Here is a 23,972-nt window from a genome sequence, read left to right on the forward strand (position 1 = left end):
TCTCTACTAATTAACCAGTACTGGGCTCTACACTTTGCTTAACCCTGGGAGCAGGTCATCAGCCTTTGACCTCAGGCCTCCCCTCCTCACCAGCTCCATCCCCCATCCTAGCCTCTGGAACCTCATCCAGATTTAGAGAAAAGAACCAGTTCAGAGGGATTGCCTCAGACCACACTATCTCCACTCGCCCAGACCTGTGGAAGATTAGCAACCATGCTTTCCAATGGGATAGGAACTGTAGCTGCTGGAAAAAGGTAAGAGGGGTGAGCTTTCCCTCTGCATGCCCTCCTGGGTTTTCTGACCTCTGAGGGACTCACCAGGATGACCTCGACACCTTCGAGAAGACCAGGCCCTCTCCCTGATAGTTTTAATCAGACTTGTTCGGAAGACGTCATTCCAAGTGCCCTCCCTCCCACTCCCTTCTAGGGGTAAGGCCTTTCCCTAAGCCACACCTTGGATTCTTAATCCAAGAAACAAAGGGGATATCTTCCCTTGTACAGAGATGCTGCATCTGTGTCAGCCTTCACAGCAGTCCAGGAGATACTCCAAGGGGAATTGCTGGGCCTGCCATACATCTGAAAAGAGGACAAATTTAATCTGTGAGGACCTCCTAACTCCCTTTTTGCTCCTCCTTCCACTCAATTCCCCCCTGCCCCACCCCTGTCACATCCCCCATCCCCCCACCCAAGGTCTCAGTGACCTTTGACAAAGGACTGCAGCCCTCAACATCACACACATTCCCTTCTTGATCTGGTTTTTTACAGGAAGCTAGAAGTGAGGCTGTGGCTTGACCACCTTGGTTTTTCTTCGTGCTTAACAGAGCTCCTAGGGCCCCCTCAGCCTCCACTTGTATTTCCAAATGTAGCTGAGGGACAAAATGGGAAACAGAGGCAAGCAAGCTGAGGAGAAGAATGGCAAGATTCTCTCTGCTTCCTCACCCTGCCTTCCATGGCTCCCTCAGTGCCTCTGCTCTCCCATTCTGTGCCTCTGTTCTTAAAAGGACTGCAGGGTTCACTTCAGATCATGCAAGAAGCCAAGTACCCCTCAGCTGCCCCCAGCTTCCAGCCAGCCCCACGCTTGCCCAGCAGACCACTTTGGTGAGTCCTTTCTTCGCTGCGTGCATAACCTGCTTTTCTGCTGGGGGAAGACTGAGAAGACTCAGTACCCTCATACAGACTCCCCTCTCTAGACCTAAGGGCCCCAAGTCAGCCACAGGAAGTTCCTGGCCCCTCATGTCTCATCTACAAAAACATTACAAGAGAGTTTATCTCTTGGTTTACTTAATTTGGTGTCCCAATTCTCCTAATTTGTCAATTTCATGATCTCATTTTTTTAAAAAGTGAAATTAGTTTTATTTACTTTAGCGAATACACGTTGGCAGTTACTAAAACTTCTAGGAATCAGAAAATGCTGAGGGCCTGAACTAAGGCAGCGAGAGAACAAGGAAACAGAATGCATAGAATCTAGGGTGTGACTAATGAGAAGGGTAAGAGGGAGAAATCCAGGATGGCTCTCAGGTACCTGTGGGTCCCATTTGCTGAGTTGAAGGACACAGAAGGAGAAACATGTGTGTGGGTGAGAGTTATGAGTTCAGTTTGCTCCCATTTCACTAAGGAATCTGCAGGACATCCAGGTGGAATTGTCCAGCAAACAACTGGTCTGGAACTCAGTGGAAGGATTAGGCTGGAGCTAGAGACTTCTGGTGTTTTCAGCACATTGATTGTGGCTAAAGTAAATAAAACTAATTTCACTTAAAAAAAAAAAAAAAGAGATCATGAAATTGACAAATTAGGAGAATTCATTCCTTCTTAACCCTCTCATGTTGCTGAAATCCCTCTGCTGAATCAATCAAAATCCTCCCAATCCTTTAACATCCAGGTTAAAAATCCATCTATTTCTGAGGCCTTCCCTAATCAGCTTCTGTTAATGTCTCCCCCAACTGACCTAAGTTTTCATTGGGCACTAAAGTTCTCTGCCATTTTTCTTGTGTGCATGTCCCATCTCACCAATTGGAAACTTTGCATTCTTTATATCTTCCAGCATGAGGCCTTGGGCACACAATACTTCTAATAACCTCAGTTGCTTCAATAGTTGATTCTAATTTCAACATGACTATGGCCAGGCAATTGAAACTATCCACTTGTAAGGAGTCCAGGACTGGACTTGTCCTGGACCCTTGTACTTTTCCAAGATTTTGGCCCTCCTCCTGGCCACAGCAGGTGGGATGGTAATCTATGCTTTACTGGGGCAAATCTGTGGTGGGCAGTGGGACAGGTGATTTCTCAGCCTAGCTTAACTTGGCTTTCTGTCCCCCTATAGGAGTGTATGTCTTCTCTCCTTGCTGCTTATTGGCCTCTGGAGCTGTGTGACCTGTCAGCGGAGCCCTGGGGAGGACATCTGCACAGCCAAGCCTCGGGACATTCCCATGAATCCTATGTGCATTTACCGTGCCCCAGAGAAGAAAGCAACCGAGGTCGAGGGCTCAGAGCAGAAGATCCCCGGGGCCACCAACCGGCGGGTCTGGGAACTGTCCAAGGCCAATTTCCACTTTGCCACCACCTTCTATCAGCATCTGGCAGACTCCAAGAATGACAAGGACAACATTTTCCTGTCACCCCTGAGTATCTCCACAGCTTTTGCTATGACCAAGCTGGGTGCCTGTGACAACACCCTCAAGCAGTTGATGGAGGTACAACCCAAAGCCCTTCTGCCTAACCTCCTTGCTGGAACACCCAGGAGAACATCTATGTGTTGGTCTAGAGCCCTTTAGAGACTTTAGGTGGTATCCCATTCTCTTTGTGTTTCTTTATCTCTTTCTCCTTCCTACTCTTTATCCTTCTTTTATCCATTTATTCATCTAGAAAACATGAGCTGAGCATTTATGCTGTGCCAGGCACTGTGTTTGAAGGGACTCACAACTATTGGTCAGGGGCTGACTGGCACTGTACTCACCACCCATGTTAGCCAGACCCACTGCTATTTTCTTTTGGCTTCTACAGGTTTTTAAGTTTGATACCATCTCTGAGAAGACATCTGATCAGATCCACTTTTTCTTTGCCAAACTGAACTGCCGACTCTATCGAAAAGCCAATAAATCCTCTGAGTTGGTATCAGCCAACCGTCTTTTTGGAGACAAATCCCTTACCTTCAATGAGACCTACCAGGACATCAGTGAGATGGTATATGGAGCCAAGCTCCAGCCCCTGGACTTCAAGGTGAGTTGCAGATGTCACCCCTGACCTCAGAGTTCTTCTCCACTCAGAAATTAAAGAGATAGAGAAGCAGGATCCAAATTAACACTGCTATGGTAGTTGAAAGCAGGTGGAGGTGTTATAATACTGTAAGTCAGAGCCCCTGGGATATGTATTCTTGCTTGAAACCTGAGAAATCACTGTAATCTCTGGATTGTAGAGGCTGCTCTGAAAAAGTTATATAAAAGTCCTGCAACAAAGAAATCTACTGACTTTATTCAATCAGTATTTCTCAAACTTTTTGGACCACATGTGCATCTCTCCTGCCCACCCCCCCACTCCTGCATCACTCATTAGCTTCCCATAGAACATATCTCATGAATACTAATAAGAGTTCAAATTTCCAGAGTCAGAGAAGATAATATTTTGTTTTCTTTTCTCAGACTATCTTTCTCCTCTTCTGTTTCTTTATTTCTTCCTCTTTTTCTTTCCTTTCTTTCTCTTTCTTCTGTTACCATTTATTAACGATATGGAAGATTCACGACATTATACTAGATATGTGAGGTTTCCCCAATCTGGGTTAGAGAGATGGCTTAAACCAAATGGTGGGAAAGAGCAGAGGGATGATGGACAAAATAAAGTGCTTCACAGGGAAATGGAGAAGCCAATTGAATAGCACAGTTGCGTAGGTTTGTTTCCTGTTCTCCTCAGGGAAATGCAGAGCAGTCCAGAGTGACCATCAACCAATGGATATCCAATAAGACTGATGGGCGTATCACTGACGTCATTCCCCCAGAAGCCATCAATGAGTTCACTGTCCTGGTGCTGGTCAACACCATTTACTTCAAGGTACTCAAAATGTCCCTGGAGAGACCTCAGGAATGACTTGTTTTCCCTCCAGCTTACCCTCTTTCATACCATTGGGCATGTGTCAGTAGATCTTTTTGAGAAATGGTACATGCATGGTCTGGGTAAAATACAAATTTGCTGAGTCTAGAGTCATGTCTAGGGCTGTGGCTACTGGGCTGAGGTCCAAAGGGGGCCTGTTAGTGTCTCTGGGCCCAAGGCAAAGTGTACACACTCACAGACCCAGCATGCTCAGCAGCAAGGTGTGCGTGGTAATAAATTCTCATATATATGTGACGATTTCTCCTGTCCTTAATTAACTCCATTTTGAAATCTGGAACAAAATGACAGTCTATAGACAATCCTCAGTGATGAGATTTTCTCCATCATCTAGAGCAGCTTCTGCAGTGACTCAAAATTCCTGTTGCCTGAAGCTTTTGAACCTCCTGATGCCAGACTAACCTCAAACTTTGCAGAAGCCTTGTTACATGATCATGCAGACGGCTTTGTCTTTCTCAGAGAGTCAAGAGTTCTAAAGACTGTTCCAACTTTATTACATTTAGGAAGGATGACGGAGAAGGTCCTGGGAATAAACAGACCATTGATACTCAGGAGGGCCTCCAGCTTAATGCAGGTTGAATTGTGCCCTTCCCGGGTCATGCTCCAGATACACTCTTCTCCCCGACTGGGCCCAGGGGGTTAGCCAGTCACTGCTGTTGTCAATTACTCTGTTGCTTGGGGGGTCCCTCACCCTAAGAATGGAGTAGGTTGCATTTCTACAATGTGTACTGCCCTTTACAATTTATGGAACACTTTGCCTTTTATTAGTCCTCCTGATCTTCATAACATCACAAATGTGAACTTGGGCTGCTCAGACCGATTACTTAATTTAAATTCTGACTCTTCCATTTCTGACTGTAAACTTGAGCAAGTTACTTGGGACTTTTCTATGCCCCAACTTCTACATCTATAAAATGGTAATAATGATACATCTACCTTACACGGTTACTGAAGGGATTAAGTTAATGCACACAAAATGCTTGGAGCAGTGCCTGGCACACAGTAAGCATCCTACAAATATTAGTGACAACCAGCTCCTAATCTTTCAGATGAAGAACCACCACTCAAAGAGTTAAATGACTTGTCCCAAAATCAAAGAGCCAGAAGATGACAAGGAATGATACTTACAACTCAGAAATGTCAAAGGAGTGTCTTGTATCCCCTCCTTCTTTGAACAGAAAGTTGGCCAGGCCTCACTCTCTGCCCGGCAGGACTCCCAGATGACCCCCCTGGGGTTATTACCTCTGTCCGGCTTTATTCATCAGGAACAGAGCCCAGCATTTTGGAGGATGGCCTTTCAGAAAGAGGCTGGTGGGAGGCAGAAAGCAAAAGGCAATTAGATTTAAACTCCAGAAGAGACTTGCAAAGAGGCCAGTAGGTTGTTCTTGTTTTTATTTTTCTTGTTATAAAAGCAAATAGTCACTGCTGAAAATCTAGGAAATACAGAAAAGTTCACAGAAAAAAAAACGACTCATGATTCTATCACTCTGACATAGTCAGTGTTAAGACCTTTGCATGCATATCCCTCTAGCCTTTGTTCTTAACAATTACACTTACATATTAATGTAATAAAATATTGTGACTACTTCCCATGTCAATATTCTCCTACGGATGTTTTTGGTCTTCTTGCTTTGTGATTCTCCCACCTGGCATCTTCTTCCAGGGCCTGTGGAAGTCAAAGTTCAGCCCTGAGAACACAAGGAAAGAACTTTTCTACAAGGCCAATGGGGAGTCGTGTTCAGTATTCATGATGTACCAGGAAGGCAAGTTCCGCTATCGGCGCGTGGCAGAGGGCACCCAGGTGCTTGAGTTGCCCTTCAAGGGTGATGACATCACCATGGTGCTCATCCTGCCCAAGCTTGAGAAGAGCCTGACCAAGGTGGAACAGGAACTCACCCCAGAGGTGCTGCAGGAGTGGCTAGATGAGCTGGCAGAGACACTGCTGGTGGTCCACATGCCCCACTTCCGCATCGAGGACAGCTTCAGCGTGAAGGAGCGGCTGCAAGACATGGGCCTTGAGGACCTCTTCAGCCCTGAGAAGTCCAAGCTCCCAGGTGAGTGCAGGAAGGACTTTCCTCCTCTCTCTGTCCCCAAAGAAGTCTGACCAAAGGTGGAAGAGATGGGGAAAGAGTAGAAAAGGGCGAATCAGGACACCTGGATTCTAATCCCAGTTCTACTGCTAACTCAGGGAAATCCCTTCCCTCTCAAGGTGTCAGTTTTCTCTTCTGTAAAATGGGACGTTGGCTCTTGGATCTCTTGTATCTAGGCCCATATGGCACTGGAACCTTTTGAGTCTGTAACTGATAGAAGAGATGGGACCAGGTAGAAAAGAACTTGAAAAGCATCAGAAAATTCAGAGCAAGGAGACATATGATTAAGAGCCAGGGACATCCGGGTCCCACAAAATAGGCATAGCTGACATGTAATAGCCCTTCTTCACCTGATATTCCAAAGGACTCATGTGATTTCTAAGGTCACATGGACAGATACAGTCACCCCCTTCCCAGTTTTGATACTCTGATAACGGTGTTAAGTTGGTTTGGTTCTTCCAACCCACCATCCTTTAAAAATATGCATTACAATCTCTCTCTCTCTTTTTTTTTTTTTTGGCTGCACTGTGTGGCTTGTGGGACCTTAGTTTCCAACCAGGGATTGAACCCTTGGCAGTGAGAGCACGGAGTCCTAACCACCGGACCGCCAGGGAATTCCCTAAAATATCTCTTTTTTTAAAAAGGAATTTACAACATTAGTTAATTGGATTTACCTTTAATGGTCTATCTTTAAACTAAGTCTGAAAACCACTCCCAAAGTGTTGCCACACTGGAAGGGAAGACATTCCTACCAGATGGAGTGAGTTTTTCTTTAAGAACAGAGTCCTCACCTCCCCCCACCCCAACCCCCCATGAGCTGAAGCAGGAGATTAAATTCACAGGAGCCAGGCTGAATAAACCCAAAGTACTTTATTATTTTTAACATGTATTTATTTTTCAGGGTATCATTAAGTGAGGGTCCAGAATTTCTTTCTATTTTTCAAAAAAGCCCCAAAGGACCTCTTAATTTAAACTGAATTCCTTTCTGTGGGTTGAAGCTAACCTTCTCCCATTTCACAAAGCTTTCTCTGGTCTTCCTTCTAGGTATTGTTGCAGAAGGCCGGAACGACCTCTATGTCTCAGATGCATTCCACAAGGCATTTCTTGAGGTGAGTACACCTCTCTTCGCTCTCTATTCTTCTGCTGCTTTTTTATTCAATACGTCAATATCTCATGTGATTAGTAACTTTGGAGTTGTTCCTCCACTGGCTCTTACAGTGTAGACAGCAGATGTGTGAACACTAGGAGACGGCTGTGGAAAAAGGCATGATTCCAGTGTCCCTCAAACCCCAAATCTGTAGCGCCCTCCTCCACGAGGACTGCTACAATATAGCCCTGACTTGAAGCCCTCATGGTCTAATTGTTCCACCCTCCATCCTCTACCTCTCCTGGGAACATAGACATTAAGGGGAAGGTGACACAGGAAAAACAGCCAGCAAAGGCATTCAGATGAGGAGAACCAGGAGAGGATGAGCTAATGGAAACCCAGGAAGGAGTGTTAAGACAATGGAAAGCATCTAGTAAGAAGATTTTTTGAAAAGTGACCAAGGTGACTTTTCCCTGAGGAATTTGGACAGCGCAGTAGGGGCACATGCCTAGTTGTAATGGCTGAAGAGCAAGTGGAAAGTAAGGAAGGGGAGCTGGTGAGTGTAGATCAGGTCCTAAAGTGTGTTCCAGAAAACTAGAGCTCTAGACTATACTGCAGGTAACAGAAAGTTAGATGGTCAAATAAATGTACATCCTCTTCTTGAGAAATTAACAAGAATTAATGCACATTGGAGTGCCGACGTCTGAGCAGTTCCACAGTGAAGAAAATGGTTCAGTATTGCTTAACCTAGTGTTGCCCCAACTAAGATGCCCATGGAAACCTTTACTAGAGTTAGAGCTGTATAAAGCCTTTAGAACTTCTGGTTCTCAAACAAATACTGAGCTATATAGATCAATGGCATTAGCTTTCTGGGGAGCTTGACTCAGGATGGGGTCTGAGAATCTGTATATTTACAAAGCTCCTCAAGGAATTCTGATGCACAACCCGGTTTGGGAACCATTTACACAGATTATTCTTTGGGGGAACCAGGCTATGAGGGAAATGTGATGGGGCAATGTTAGAGAAGGTCACAGGATTGAGGAAATTGCAAAGAAAGAAGATTGTGGTCAGAGAGAAAGGTTTCAGGGCATCATGCTAGTAAATATAGTTGCAGAGTCCAAGCTCAGTGGGAAATATGTAGTTAGGAGGAAAGTGGAGGGATCAAGGGACAGGAGGAGGTCAGAGTAATTGTAATGGGAGTGAGGAAGTGTGATAGCTTAAAAAAACCGAAGGTTATATAGTCTGAGAGAAGGATAATGTAATTATAATCTCAAAAGTCTAGATGTTCTGAGAGATGGCAAGTTCAAGGTGTAGCCAGGGACTGGTTTCCTTAAGTGAAGGTAATGCTCATTGGGTTTGATGAGATGAAAGACATGGGAGGTTAGAGTATTGAATGGGTCTCCTACCACGATATTTTAATTGTCTAGGTCCCATGGTATCAGGAGTTAGGATAGACAGAAAGGCTACGGGCTAGGCAACAAAATCCTCAATGTGGGAGTATAATCCATAGGACAATAGATGTTAGTGACCTGTAGGACAACAGCAAGAGCAGAGGGATATATCTTAAAGATACTGAGGTCAGAACAGGGGATTTTACATGAGTACTGGATTCATGGTTTTGGAAGTAAAAACAACACCGATACCATATGGATTATGGAAGAAAGAGCACTTAGAAAGGCTGCAAGGGAAGATGAGTCCTCAGGGTTTTAACTATGATTGAGAATCTTCTTCCAAGGACCCCAAATCGAAGTGGTCAGCTCAGACCTCCTTGAGGGCCTTGAGTAACTATTAAGAAGAAGCAGAAGTTTACATTCATTTTGTCTACTTGAGCCAACTAAACAATGATGCAAGGCTCCTCCATGGCTCTTGGGAACCCAATACACACACCCCAACTGATTGTAGATCTCCTGAGAAGCCATTAAAAACCAGAATCTGATTTGAATAAAAGGATCCTGGTCTTACAAAAGCTCCAGTCTGCTCATAAATTTAGTACTAGAATGATCATGAAATAGACAGTATGGCCAGAAGGAAGGTGGTAAGGAAGGAGGGAGGGAGAGAACAGCATCAACCAGCTCCTCAAGACTCAGGGATCTGAAGTGCTTTCATTAGAGGCAGGGACAGAGTTTTAGTGACATTCTGGGTCCCCAAACAAAGTTTTCTAAAGATATCTCCCTCCAGACCTGTGCAGTTCTACTTATCAGCAAGTTCAAATACCATCACTTCAGTCTACTGCTCCAAGAAGTACTCATCTCATCCAGCCAGAGGACCCTCCTCTTTTCATAGGCCCTAGTTCCTGAGTGGCTGCTTACAGTAGTTGTATCTGGGATCTTGATGCTCCAGGAGTGAAACTATCTCAACTATAGTGCTCTAATCTGGAGTCAAAATGTCTTTTAGTATCTAGTACAATACCATATACAATGGTGCCAGCCAGAAATGTGACAACCTCGTATACATCCAGATTTCTGGTTTACAGATTATCTGAATGGACCCTGGCACTTATTATTCAGCACAAGGCTTGGATGAATACAAGTGCTTACATCAATATTCAGTGGACGAAAGAAAGACTAAAAGTAGGGTTCCAGAGGGAACCCAACCTGACCCAAGTGTACTTTCACCTGGAAAACAAATGGCATTTTGAGGAATTGCTGTGTCGATGGATGATTTACCTGCCTGTAATGAGCTGCAGAGTAGCTAATGTAGCAGTTTGTTTCCTATTTGACCTGCAGGTAAACGAGGAAGGCAGTGAAGCAGCAGCAAGTACCGTCATTGGCATTGCTGGCCGTTCGCTGAACCCCAGCAGAGTGACCTTCAAGGCCAACAGGCCCTTCCTGGTTCTTATCAGGGAAGTTGCTCTGAACACTATTATCTTCATGGGCAGAGTAGCCAACCCTTGTGTTAACTAAAATGTTATCCTTTATAGTTCTTCCTATTTTGGTTTTTGAATAGAAGTAAAAATAAATACAACTACTCCCATATCTCACAATTACGAATGGACTTTGCCACCTGAAACGAAGACAAGGAAAGGAGAAATGGATAGAGATGCTGTTGGGCATTTGGTAAAATGAGGCTTTCAATTGTTCTCTACCAGTGAACACATCTGGGTAAAGAAAGTGAAGAAGGGAGATATGTCACTGCTTCATCTTGAAAGATGGTTAGGCATCCTGAGAGGGCAGGGGGAGCTTGAAATCTAGGTAATCCCCTCATACTAAAAAAAATCCAAAAATTTAAAACGAATTAATCTCTATACAGAAAAGACAGAGATTCAAATCTGAATATTAAATCATTTAATTCTCAAACCACTCACATGCATAATGTTCTTTTACACAGTGTTAAAATAAAGAGGAAAATGTATTTTTATACAAACAGAATTTCAAGTATACATTAATAGACTTTTCAAATGACTAACCAAGTTGCTAATATTTCATTCACATTGTTCTTAAAGCTGTTCAACGAGAAAGCTTTTGCTAAACTGCTTTAAATATGTTTATATAAACCCATATATTTTCACTTTCTCTGAATCTCCCTCCCCCAACCCCAGTCTCTGCCCACCCTCCTGCCCTCCCCCCTCCCCCGACACAACAGGGCTCCTAGGGCTCTAGGAGGCATGCAACCCCACCAAGAACTATTGGCTTGTCATCAGGGGAAGGACAGAATCTACAGGAGGAGAGACTGAGAATGCCTGTCAAATTAAGGGGGAGAACAAATCTCATACTTAGAAACGACACAAATCAGGATCATATTTTGTAGCCTGTGATTCACTTGCCTTTTATTAAAAAAAAAAAAGTCTCAGACTCCCACGAAACCACCCACAAGTTTCTGATAATTTGGTAGCTGAGAAAATAATTTAACATTGGGTATTTTCCCCAGTGAAACTTCCAAAATCAAGGTAGGCATTTTGAACTTTTTCATTCGGTTGTTTCTTTTTCCCTTTGGCTGGGGGTGGGGGGCAGCTTAAAAATGGTTGATTTCTGTGTTTACATTATGGAATTTAGTTAATTTCACGAGGTCTACCAAGAGTTCTCCCTCCTCAACTCTCCTCCTGAAGTAATCTGGCTTCAGGGTGAGGAACAGCCACTCTCCTTAGGAATTAAAGTGCATTTTTTCAGTAAAAGTGGGGTGGGGGGAGGTGTGGTTTACACTTAAGTGATAATGATTAAAAGAGGGTGGGGTGAGAGAAAATCCTATTCCTATATATAGGTATTTATAGTTAAGGTCATAATAAAAACAGATATTCTCTAAGGAAATAAGATGTACAAACCCAGTCCAGCACCCTCAGAGGTGCAAGAGTGCTAGCCTGGCTCACCGACTTTTCTGAGGCATCTTTATTAATGGAGTAATCGCTTCAGATGAAAGACACAAACCTCAAATGTTAGTTTTTTCAAAGGGAAAAAACAGACCGGTAGGTTCTTCTAGTTAAAGACTCTATCTCATTCCCTTTCAGGGATAACATTTTAGAAATTGATTGTCTGTTTTAATATGAATCCTTGATTAACAAGTTGTGAAAAAATGTTAGATAAGTTTGTTGCTTAGAAATATTATGGTAGCCTTTAGAAACTCAGGATGAGAAGGCATAGTTGGTCCTTGCTATCAATAAATATCAGCTGAGGGGAAGTTAAATTTTTCCTGTAATCTCTTAATTTGATAGCTACCACCAGAATCTTACTTTCTGTTTTCCTATAAATGCTTTACTATTTCTTGGGGGACAAACCCAAGAATTTGCCAAAGAGAAGTAAATGCTACATTATTAGCTGTATGAAGTGATGAGAAGGGGGAAATTGTCCTGGATTCTGGCCTCTGAGTCCAGTGTGATCTGCTTTTCACAGTGACCAGTGGGAAGGCACAGTGCCAGGGACAGGTAGATGGGAGACAGCTGTCACCCACCATATAAGCACCATTGAGAACAGGTGGACAGATTTCTTTCCGACTATATCCATCTGAAGGAAACCATATTTCGGATACATTGACCTTTCTATCTTAGAACCCTCTGTCTTGTCTTTTCTTCTCAGAGACAGAGCATAAGTGGGTCCCACCTGAAATTATGAGAAGCCAGGATATCTAAGGGAAATCTAAGTGGCTTGAGGGATCTTATTAGTTCTCTGACCAGGGATTGAACTCAGGTCTTTGGCAAAGAAAGCGCCAAGGACCCACTAACCACTGGACCGCCAGGGAATTCCCTAAGTGCTCTTTCAACCTACTTCTCCCTTTACTCACTTATGCTGACGTGCCAAAAATTGAGAGTTCGGATTTTAAGATTTCTTAAAGGAGAAGCCATTGGTTCCTGACTGATCTGGCAGATCTATTTAAGTTCTGCCATTAGATCACAAAATAATTCAACAGGCTAAAATAGTGAACATAGACCATAGAGGATGAAAAGTTAATGGACTGAGACATTTCTTTTGCCTATAGTTTGGGAATGTTTTTCTTTTGTTGTGAATATGGGGATGGGACAGGGTGGTGAAACTGCAGTCAGACCAGCTTTTGTTTAGCTCTTTCAGAAAGGATTTCTTAGAGGTTTAAGAGGAATCAGCAAGCCAATCAGTAGGACAGAAGAACTTGGCAGAGCTTCACAGTCCTGATAGAGAATTCCTGATAGGGAATTTGTTTCATTACTGGTGTAAAATATAGTACAAGTTTCTCTATATATATTTTTACCATTACTTCCCCCTCCTCCTCCTCCTCTACTCTTCTTCCCCAAATCTTAAAATCCAGTGCGGTGTGATTTGCATAAAGTTCAACAGTGTTTCACAGTACTCTACCATGTTCCTCAGTATGAAAACCCTAATGGGCTACTACTCTCTGGATGCAAACAAGTCTCAAAGGCTATTGCTCTTCTATTCCACCCAATATAAGGAAGCCTTCACAAATCTTCTAAGGCATAGGAGGCATTTTTCTCTGACATTGCAGCATACACATGCTAAGCAAACAGCCAGGCCTTAATGTTATTTTAATGAAATTTCATAGCCTGATGCTAATTCAGTCCTCTGCAGTAGCAATTTTTCCTTCCACCCACTTTTTCTTCTCAAACACACCACCTATTTGAAATTTAACTTATCAATTATTTGTAGGCAATATATGAATGAAAATTTCTACAGTGCCGGTAGTCTCTCAGATGAGAGACTGCTATATTTGAACTTGTTCTTAAACACAAATTTCTTTCATGAATTAGAAATCACTTGGTAGCTAATTAGTTTGAATGGTGGTTCTCACTTTTTTAAGGATAATCAAACAGTTCTCCCCTCCCCATTATCACGTGTGAGGTTGCCATGGGCAGGTATCTTTATACCTGGGGGGAGAATGAAAGATATGAAAACTCGTTTGGGAATTACTGGGTTAAGTCTTTGATATCCTGGAACAAAGATGCTGAAATGACTCACTTCACATTTCATGTAAAACTCAGAAATATTTACACCTTAGCTAGTGCATTTAATTCACAAAGAAACATGGAAAAGTGAAAGTCACTTTACATTGAAATCCCACTTAGAAGACAGGCTAAGAAACAATCAAATACATCACCATCACCCCAGAAAGGGCCCTCCTTTTTTTCTTCATTAACTTTAACAATGCCACCTGCTTACTTTACAAATAAAAATCACCCTAGGTGGCTTGGGCTTGGCTCTCTTAAAAAGTTCAAGCATTCCATTTCACCTAGCAGAGTTAAAAAAATCTCCACTTAAATCACATATGCAAGGGAAAGAGGATTCTAGGGAGCAGACTTTGAAAATCTGTTTTGCTGACTTATGCATACTTTGGTATAGAGAGGAAACTGGGTGGATGGCAACATCTCTCTACTGAATTACTCCGAGGACAAATAAATGATCCGTTTTACCACTTGAGCCTTGGCCCACTCTGAGTTTTAAACTCAGAGCCATGCCTGGGATACCAATAAAGGTATCTTATGACAAAAGAGAACCAGGTAGAGGTTATCCTGCCAAAGACCATTCAGGACTACCTAGAAAATGATTCTCAACCTTTGCTGCCCATTAAAATCATCTGAGGAGCTTTTAAAGCCCAGGTTGCACAGCAGGCCACTTAAACGTGAATGTCTAGAGGGGGCCCCAGGCATCAGTACTTTTTAAAATGCCCCTGGTGATTCTAATGTGCAGCCAAGATGGAGAACTACTTGCCTAAGTCAACTGGCTCTGTAACAGAAAGCATTAAGGTCACTGTTCACCCAAGCCAGACAGAAGAAAGATAAGACTCTATGCTTCCTCCCAGATTCATAGATTTAACATGCCTCAAACAAATTATCTAAGCATTTCTTACTTTTTTGTTTGTTTTGTATTTCAATAAATCACTGTGGCTGTAAAACAGGCTACACTGCCGACAGTACATCATTGACTTAGTAAGACTGCACCTTAAGTATGTGTTTGTAGCAAAACAGCTCGGGACAGGCCTAGGCCAAAACTCTGGGCACAAACAAAAGGTAAGCCAGCAGGAGTTAATTCCTGAGTCTAGGATATTAGGAGCATGGCTTATAGGCTGACAATGATTCTATAGTTAGAAAAAAAATAGCTGTGGTGAATAGATTCACATGATTTTACTGCCTCATCTCCCTATAGCATTCATACTGTATTCGGGCAAACTTACTACATCAGTTTTCACCAATGAGTACTGCTTGTCTCATTTGGAATTTCACACTGTATTGTCACTTGCCCTACCCAGTCACCAGGAAAGTAAATACTTATCAGCTAGTACCTAAAACACAGATGCCAACCTCTAAAAATCTGAAAATAGATCACTCTCTCATTTTCACTCCTAATCAGAGAATCCCTGTTTGGAATTACAACCAGCCAGTGCATTAGAAATGAAAAGGTGGAAAGCATTCTGGGATATTTCTGAAAAGGCCAGTAGTCCTTCCTCAGCTGTAACAAATGTTCAAGCGGTAGGTAACCTGACTTGGCTCAGTGTACTTGTGCCCCAAACAGCAAATCAGTTGAGTGCTACAACTGCATTTAAAGATTACGTGGCCTGCCTAGTGGCATTTTACTTCAGAAACTGAATTTCCTGACACCCACAACAGGCCATCCTGACTATTTTAACAGTATTGGCATTAAAACCAGAAAAATCTCTCTTCGGAGTGTCTAAAAGCAAAACAGGTCACCCAAAAAACTGCATGCAAAACTGCAAGTTAAGATATTGGCAGAAGGCTCATTATCAGGAAAATATGGTTGATATTCCAGTCCCGCAAAAGGGACTGCAAATGGCAATTTAAAAATAAAATTAAAAAAACCCCTCAGGATTCAAACAAAATTTTCACATCATTAAAAGGAGTTGAGTGCACCTTTACAAACAACAGAAAGACTCCACTTCCACGGGCTACTCTTGCCAAATAGAAGCCAGTGGTTAAAAGCACTAAACCCAAGTGTTCTGACACTGTTTGATTTGGGCAACGAAACCAAACATTGACATCTGAACATGACAAGAAGTGAGATACTGCAGTCTCTGTATTTTGGGTCTGGCTTTCCTTTGCTTGCTACAGAAAGCTACACTCTATCTTCAGCCAAGTGCTCAGAGGTAGAGGAGCTGAAGTGAGTACAAGAGAATGGGGTGGATGGTGGCTGAGGAATCCAGCCTCCTGCCTAAGGGGCTACAGGGCAATCTTGGAATATTCTCAGTCTTTAATGGGAGGTAGAATTTTCTACACTGACTTATCTGCCTTCATCAGACACCTTTTTCTCACATACATACATAAAAGCACATACACATAGCTGGCAACTCACAATGATAATGCAACTTGCAGCAACTGTACACCTAGCCCAACAGATACTTTCAATCTAAATTTTATATTATCCCCCAGCTTTGCTCAGGTAGATGCAAGCCAAATTTGTTCTTTTGAGATCCCTCCTTTTGCCAGGCTTCTAAACATACATTTCACTTTAATGCCTACATCTTTTGTCGCTGAAGAACAGCTGCACTAAGTGGGTGCAAAGTGTTATAACATCTTTATAAATAGAAAGTGCAAGAAACAATTTTCTTAGCCAAAATACAAACAAAGCAACTAAAAGCTCTCATAGCCTACTATGCCAAGAATTTGATTTTTATAATCAATGATACAGCTAACAAAATGCTTCTAAAGCTACCAAGGTCATAGTGGATGAGTAAATATATTTATAAACATACATTTATGAAAAAAGATATTAAGAAAATAGCCAAACTTCCCACAAAAATTATTTGCATGAACTATCTTTAGTATACCACTCTGTGTTCAATGCACATGCATATACAATTGAATTATATTAGTGTTATTTTTATTGGCCCACTTTTCCAAAAAGAAAACAGGCTCATTTTTTAAAACTTCAAGTTACATGATTCAAAATCATTTTTGTAAAAATATCAAATACCATATAAATTCTAAATATCTTTGCTATCTGGCTGATAGCCATTCTAGAGGTGGATTCCAGTCACACGTAGTGACTCCTGATTTAGCATCTTGGCTTCCAGAGGAAACACATTTTAAGCTTTGTTCCCTGTGTTGTAATTCTGTTTTTGCAGTGGTTCTTTAAGAACCACTGTAGTTAGGATTCTATTTATAGGAAACTCAGTAGATCATCTTCAAAAATGTCAAAACATCTGCTACAAGGTATGCTAAAAGCAGAAATCTAAACCTTAAGGAATTTCTCAGGATGTGGTTATTAAATGGTTTAGACTTGTGATGCTGAAAAGAAAGAATAAGTATTTTGTCAATCTGCAGGTTCCCTTTCTCTTGACTTTGTTCTCTTTTTCAATTTGAGACCACAGTACAGTTGACCCTTGACCGACATGGGTTTGAACTGCATGGGTCCATTTATAGCCAGGTTTTTTTTCAATAGTAAATACTACAGTACTACACCATCAGTGGTTGGTTGAATCCCTGGATGCAGAGGAACCACAGAAACGGAGGCCAACTATAAGTTATAGGGGGATTTTCCACGTGCAGAGGTCGGCACCCTAACTCCCACATTGTTCAAGAAACAGCTATACTTAGTTTTCGTGCAACCACCAGGTGATTTCAAATTTAAGAGTCACAGAGAATCTAGAGGAGGGCCCAAAGAGCTGTAAGAAACCGAATGAGAGGCATCTTCATAGATTATCAAATATTTTTCAAGTGTCCAGTATTTTCATTATAAGCATCTTTGCTGCAAACATTTTCACAGCATAACTAATTGGTCATAAGACAATTTTTACCACAAAAGATAAAATAAATGGATGAATTTTTGGTTTGATTGGTTTCGACTGGCATTTCTCCCAGTTAGCAACATTACTGATGCCTTTATTGAGCTGACAGATAATGATGATTTGCCCCAAGAGTTGGTTTCTTATTTTGAAACACTACATTGGAGGATAAAGAGGCCAAAAGCCTCAAAGGTGCAGAGTTGAACTCACATTTCCCACAGAACTTTGGAAGGTCTATGAATGGACATATGACAAAATGCCCAGAACAAACAACAGTGCAGAGGCTTTCACAATGCAATACAAAGCTTGGCTACAAATATGCATCCTGGTATTTGGAAACTGATACCTCTCTTAATGAAGGAAGAAATTTAAGCAAAAAGAAAAAGCACAATGCTGAATGAGGAGATGAATCAACAAGCAAAAAAAAAAAAAAAAAGTATAAAATACTAAGAATGAAAGACCTGGAAAACAAGTGCTTAGGTACAACACACAAAATCAGTTATTTGTGCAGGATTGCCATGAATCTACACACATTTTAGAGGTATTCAAGTATTTTGTATTTTGCAATAAAGTTTTTTAAATTTTGTTATTCATTTTTCATGCTTCATTATGTCCTTTTTAATGTCCCTCTTTTATTTTTTATCTTTTATGGCAAAATTGCCTTACAGCAAATTAGTTATAAGGTGAAAATGCTTGCGGCAAAGTTGACTATGGCAAAGATGGTTCTAGCAAAAGTACCTAGAACCAATTTTTCATTACCTGGGAGTATATTTTCAAAGGCTTCTCTGTCACAAAGAGCAGACTTTGAGGTACAGCAGAGTGGAAATATGGATAAAAAAGAAAATGTTAAGGCTATTTTATTTTTATTCATCAAAATTTGCCCCAATCATTATATGATAAAATCTAATTAATCCTGATGCCTAAATGACTCAAACATTCCAACCCTGGTTATTCAACCACAAATGCCGAAATCTTTCTTTTCTCTTCCCAGCATTTTCTAGAGTCCTAAATTAAGTCTTCAGCCCTGAGTACCCCTTTTATATCCTGTATTTGTAATTTCTGAGGCCTGACCAGGGAACAGAGATCTCTTCACTATATGATAATTGGGGATGACCAGCAAGAAGCCCTCACAACTAATTCTCTAGGAAACCACTATACATGGAATGGATAGAAAATACCAAACCTTTCTTTTCTTAGAAAGTGTATTCATTTGGGGATGACCATTTTTAGAGCAGAATCCATTCTCTGCCAGTATACCTTCTGAAGGCAATAAAAGTCCATTTATAAGCCAGCAGGAATTTAAATAAAGCATCCTAAATTTGACAAGTCTAACCAAAAATTGTAAAAATTCAATGATTTGTTATTCTATATAACAGAAGCTGATAGCAACTGATAATTTTAAAAGATTAACAACTATAAAATTGGGCAACAGATTTACCCATATGGAAGGTAATATAAATGGAATGAATCTATTCTCCTAGCATAAATTTGTGCCAGAGGTGGTATGGTGGCAGTAAAGATGTGTAGGATATGAAGGCAAAACTTGCAATCATCTCAAGAATACAATCCATCTAGCCACTAATAGAAACTCCTGTTGAAACAGATTTAGCAGCCATATAAATTTTCCATACCACAGGAGTTCTTGCCTATTTGTAAATTAAATACAGCTGACATCTCTAATAAATCAAGGTCTGTAACAGCAAGCTTTTTAATCCCTCTAGAGTATTTCTGGTTTAGCATAGACAGTTACTGTGGCTTCACAGGAAAAAAAAAAAAAAACGGCAAATGCTCACAGTTTGGAACTTGGAACAAAAGAAAACGTGGAAATTTTGCTATAATATAAATGAAACTCAGGAGGTGGGAAGCTAAAGAAATCTGTTCCAGGTATTTGTCTCATTCTCCTTCTAGCTCCTTTACTGACCCATGGTAGATATAAGAAGTGGTTTCTATGGCACAAACAACTGACCTAAATGAACACACAAGAGTTAAGACAAATCACAAAAATCTAATGCTACCTATAACAGATTAAAGTTGGCCCCAAATCCTTGACACATCTTCCATCAAGTGGTAAGGTATTTCCTCTCCCCTTAAATCTGGGCTGACCAGTGACTTCTTTGACCAGTAGTGTATGGTGATGACTCTATGATAGCTCTGGGCCTGGCCTTGAAGGGGACTGGCATCCTCTGCCCAGCCTCTTGGAGGCCTGAGCTGCCATTTCATAACTCTGACTACTATGATGGAGAGATCAGATAGAGAGTCCCTGAGACTCCAGAGAGGGAGAGGAGGCCTGCTGGGCCTAGTCTTCTAGCCCTCCCAACCAAGGTGTCAGGAATGTGAGATCATCTTGGACACTCCTGACCAGTCCAACCACCTGCTGAATACTACCAGGTGACCTGAGTTATCACCACAGGGAGTAAGAAATTGCCTAGACAAGCCTTTCCTGAATTTCTGACTCACAACATCATGTGATATATAAAGTAGTTGCTGTTTTAAGTCACTAAGGTTTAGGATAGTTCATTACACAGCAATAGATAACTGGAATGCTATCTATCTTTCAATTTTTGCCTTGGTAGTAACTCAATCACTCATTCACAGTTAGAACTACCAAATGGGTGACTCCTCTAAATTGGTGGGCAATATCCCCAGAAAATATTCATCATTCAACATCTGCTCAGAGGTCAACTGCTTTATCTCGTGAAGAAATCTTCCACTTATTCCTGAATTAAAAGTTCACTAAAAGCAGTGCTGTTACTGGCTATTGTATATTCTAGTTCACTCCAACTCTTATAAGTAAACAGAGTTAACACGATGTACTGGAGATAGCCTGGGCTTTGGAATCAGATAGGTAAATATTGGCTCTGCAATTTATCCATTGTGTAATCTTGGGCTCAACAGTTTCCTCATCTATAAAATGTAGTATAATTACAACTATTAAAGGCAACATAGTCTACTAAGAATGTCAAGTGTAGTGAAAGACTGCCTAGGTCAACCTCTCTGTGTCTCCGTTTCTTTCTCTCTAAAGTGAGGACAATAACAGTATCTACCCTAATGGGATTGTCATAAGGATTAGATGAGTTAACACACAGAACTGTGCCTAACACATAGGAAACACTTAAAAGTCAGCTATTTTTAGTTACTACCATTACTACCTCATAGGATTATTTTGAGAATTTACTGCAATTATGTCTCTAAAGCACTTAGTATGGCTAATTCTGTCCCCTTCTTTTTGATCTTTTATCTCTGTAGTGAAAAGTGCAGGCTTTTAAAAGTATACACCAGCCTCTAACCAAGTGGGTTTAGGACTCTCAAGTATAGGAAACCACATCTAAACTATGTCTAAAATCAATTTTGTTATACAAATTCCAAGCAGATTGTCTGGTACCAAAAATTACTTAATGGAACAAAAATTTACTTAATGGAACAGATTCTCCTGTATGCTACCAACCATTTAAGATAAGTGATTTCATAGAATAGGGAACATTTTCCTATGAGATACATACTTTGACTTCTGGCATTATGGATTGAGATTCTAAAATTCACAGTATATTAAATTGTGTTGTTGGTCATATGAGATACTGAACAAATATCTCTCTTAACTGGGTGGTGAATTCTAGCTTCCTTAACAGGACTTACTGAGTAGACATGAAAAAAAGCAAGCATTAGAAAAGTGTTTTTTTGGGTTTTTTCCCCTAAACTGTTCTGCCTTTGTAACTAAGCTTTGTGTTTAAAACTTCCACTATTTGAGCTAATGGACCTTTCTTAATTATGTTACTATGGGAGGTATTTATTATACAGATAATGGGGAAGATGATAAGAAATTTATTTATCTTATATATGCACGCTCTGTGAACATAATGTATATTTCACGTAATATTTGCCTTCTAAGTCATTGCTGTTCCTTACAATTGAGGGAAAAGATAGTCTGCCTACACAACAAAACTGGATAGTCTGTACAGATATCTTGCAGGTTTTGATATCACTGTTCCTATCAACAATTACATCCTTTGGAATGTAATTAAGTCAGGTTTGAAAGTACTCAAAATATCCAACTTTGGCTTGTCCTGAGCAAGAAAACATACTTAATGCAAAGTAAAAAGACTAGCCCTGGGAAAAGCACCACTTAAGAATAAGAGTGAACACAGACACTAAAAAGCAAAGGAGGCAAAGCAACATAAGACTGGTAATTATCAAAGAAGTCATAATGCTTGGCAAACTCCATTGTTTTCAACAGATTCGTATTTAAATGACATCTATTACCAAGACCTCAAATGGTGGCGGATGCAGATGATTCACTGGGCTACCTAAGTACAATTTCTTTCACAAGTCCTCTACCCCAGATTAATCAGAATCCCAAATTAACCAGAAAAGCAGCACTGCAAAATCTCAAGAACTCACTATTACTATAAGTGCAAGGCAGATATCACCTATGCAAATACTCTGGAACCTTCTAGATGAAGATTATCTATTACTTGAAGGGTGTAACATATAAAACCTACCAATATCCAACTTAGAAAAAAGGCAACTTTAAGAATAAAATGCCTACTGAAGAGGTGCCGTATATGCGGCTAGGTCACTCATCTAAACTTCGTATGTCTTGGTAGAGCTTACAACAAAGTAAGAATCAAATCCACTGTATTGTATCAGCATGGCCTAGAACAGTTTGCCCAGATAAATGTACCTCAGAAGTCCATGTATTGTTTCCAAATGGGGAGCAATTATATTCTCCTCTTGCAAGGAATTCTGTTTATTATCATCCTAACATTTTCCATTTTTTCCACATCTGGCATAAATAAGCTATTTGAACAGTAAGAATGAACATTCACAAATCAAATACATAATGGCTCATTACAGATTTAGAAGAATTACAAACAATAACAGAAATTGGAAGGTAGGTCTAAAAAGAACTTTAAATCTTCAGATGTTTCATTATGTTTTAAAACACTGACTTAAAAAAAAAAAAGGACGATTTTGGCTTTTTACTATTCCACATGGAACAGAGTGAGTTTACTTGAGGAAATGAAGATTCATAGTAAAGGAAATGGGTAGAGGTTTCTAATCTAGAAAAACAGTACTTTGGATAAGAATCAAACCACTTATTCATAAAAGAAATTAATTTTTAATACTAGTGGGAATAAATTCATTCTTGCCATCATCATCATTATGTTAACTTAGAGAAATGGCAAAACACTTATAAAAACATTACTTTTCTTACAGTACTTTATGTAAACATGGTATTCATTTAACCCTACATTATTATGCATGGGAATTATTTTAAAAAATTACTTTCTTAAATCTGTAATTACCATCCTAAACTTTAATGCACCTTTAAGGCACGGACAAATCATAAGGCCTACTCTAAATGCTTTAAAGCAATGGGATTCAAGAAGGAGCCCAAATGAGACAAGGATCTAGAAAAAGATGGCAACCTCTTTCAAGAAACTGATGCATATATGGCAGTATGAATTCAAAACCTCAACCAAACTATTATTATAAAGGCAAAATGGCAAGAGTGACAACTTGAGAGGCAGTGGTGTAATCGTTTCAAATCTGATTCTGGACTTGGAAAACTTTTGTTTTCAAGCTTTGCAGGCCATGTGGTCTCTGTCAAAGTACTCAACTTTGCCACTATTGCAGAAAGTAGCCATAAACAATACCAAAACGAATAGGTGTGGATCTATTCCACTATCACTTTCTTAGGCAGAAGAAAGTGATTTGGCCTGGGGGCTATGGTTTGCTCAGGATTTGGCCTGGGGGCTATGGTTTGCTGAAACTTGATCTAATTACTAAATCCTAGAGATATACTTTGCTAAGGGGCCTCCTCTCAAATTAAGGGATTTACCTGGTTTAATTGCTAGTTGTCCCTTCTCTAAATCTTAGTAACCAAAATACTGAATGAGTAAGCATACAGATAAGGAGAACATTTGAGGAAGAGAAAAAAAAAAAAAAACACATCTGTTGCAGCTGAAAAAATAAAAACTTCCAAGATTCCAACTCCTTCCTGATTAAATGCCTTTTCACTATGACTAAGAAGACTTTTATCTTTGTTCAATTTAATTTCCTTTCCATTACCCATTGCTTTCATTTCTTTAAATTAGATCTTCCAGTCAAATAAAGTGTCGTTTTTACCAGTTAAAACAAAATTAGTGTTAAGTAACAGCTAAAACTTTTCAAAAGTTATTTCTTGACTAAAGGCTATTCAGCTATTAAGGATGAAGTTCACTATTTCACTCTTCCGTAAAACCACTTCCAACCAAGGCCTGATTTCAACTATGAAGTTAGTAGGAAAATGGTTTATTTCTATTGTCATGCCATCTTTGGAAAACCCTGTTTCAATGATGTAGAGGGAACTGGAAACATTAAAAAAAAAACCCAAAAAATAACAACAAGAAAACTTCCCTTAACTGCTAACTCCCTTCTTTTCCAATTTTTATCCTTCAGGAACGAATTTATTTTTACACATTCAAGATTAGATTTGACCCTCTAGTATAACGGATAGCTTGGGGGTAGTTTGCATCTCACATAAAGTAAAATTCAACTCAGTTCAGA

At 40.4% G+C, this 23,972-nt stretch overlaps 1 protein-coding gene across 2 annotated transcripts; it reads left to right on the forward strand.

Annotated features, from left to right (window-relative positions):
• The first annotated feature begins 213 nt into the window (after nt 1-213).
• Nucleotides 214-10,177, forward strand: SERPINC1 (serpin family C member 1). 2 transcript variants are annotated; one of them, XM_060088567.1, is made up of 7 exons: nt 214-254; nt 2,320-2,689; nt 3,000-3,215; nt 3,903-4,040; nt 5,761-6,151; nt 7,232-7,296; nt 10,001-10,177. In XM_060088567.1, the coding sequence occupies exons 1-7, from the start codon at nt 214-216 to the stop codon at nt 10,175-10,177; spliced, it is 1,398 nt and encodes a 465-aa protein (XP_059944550.1). The 2 variants fall into 2 exon arrangements, with proteins under 2 accessions (XP_059944550.1, XP_059944549.1); XM_060088566.1 differs by lacking the exon at nt 214-254 and adding an exon at nt 949-1,097.
• The last annotated feature ends 13,795 nt before the right edge of the window (nt 10,178-23,972 follow it).

Source organism: Mesoplodon densirostris, chromosome 2 (genome assembly GCF_025265405.1).
Source record: "Mesoplodon densirostris isolate mMesDen1 chromosome 2, mMesDen1 primary haplotype, whole genome shotgun sequence".
NCBI lineage: Eukaryota > Metazoa > Chordata > Mammalia > Artiodactyla > Ziphiidae > Mesoplodon > Mesoplodon densirostris.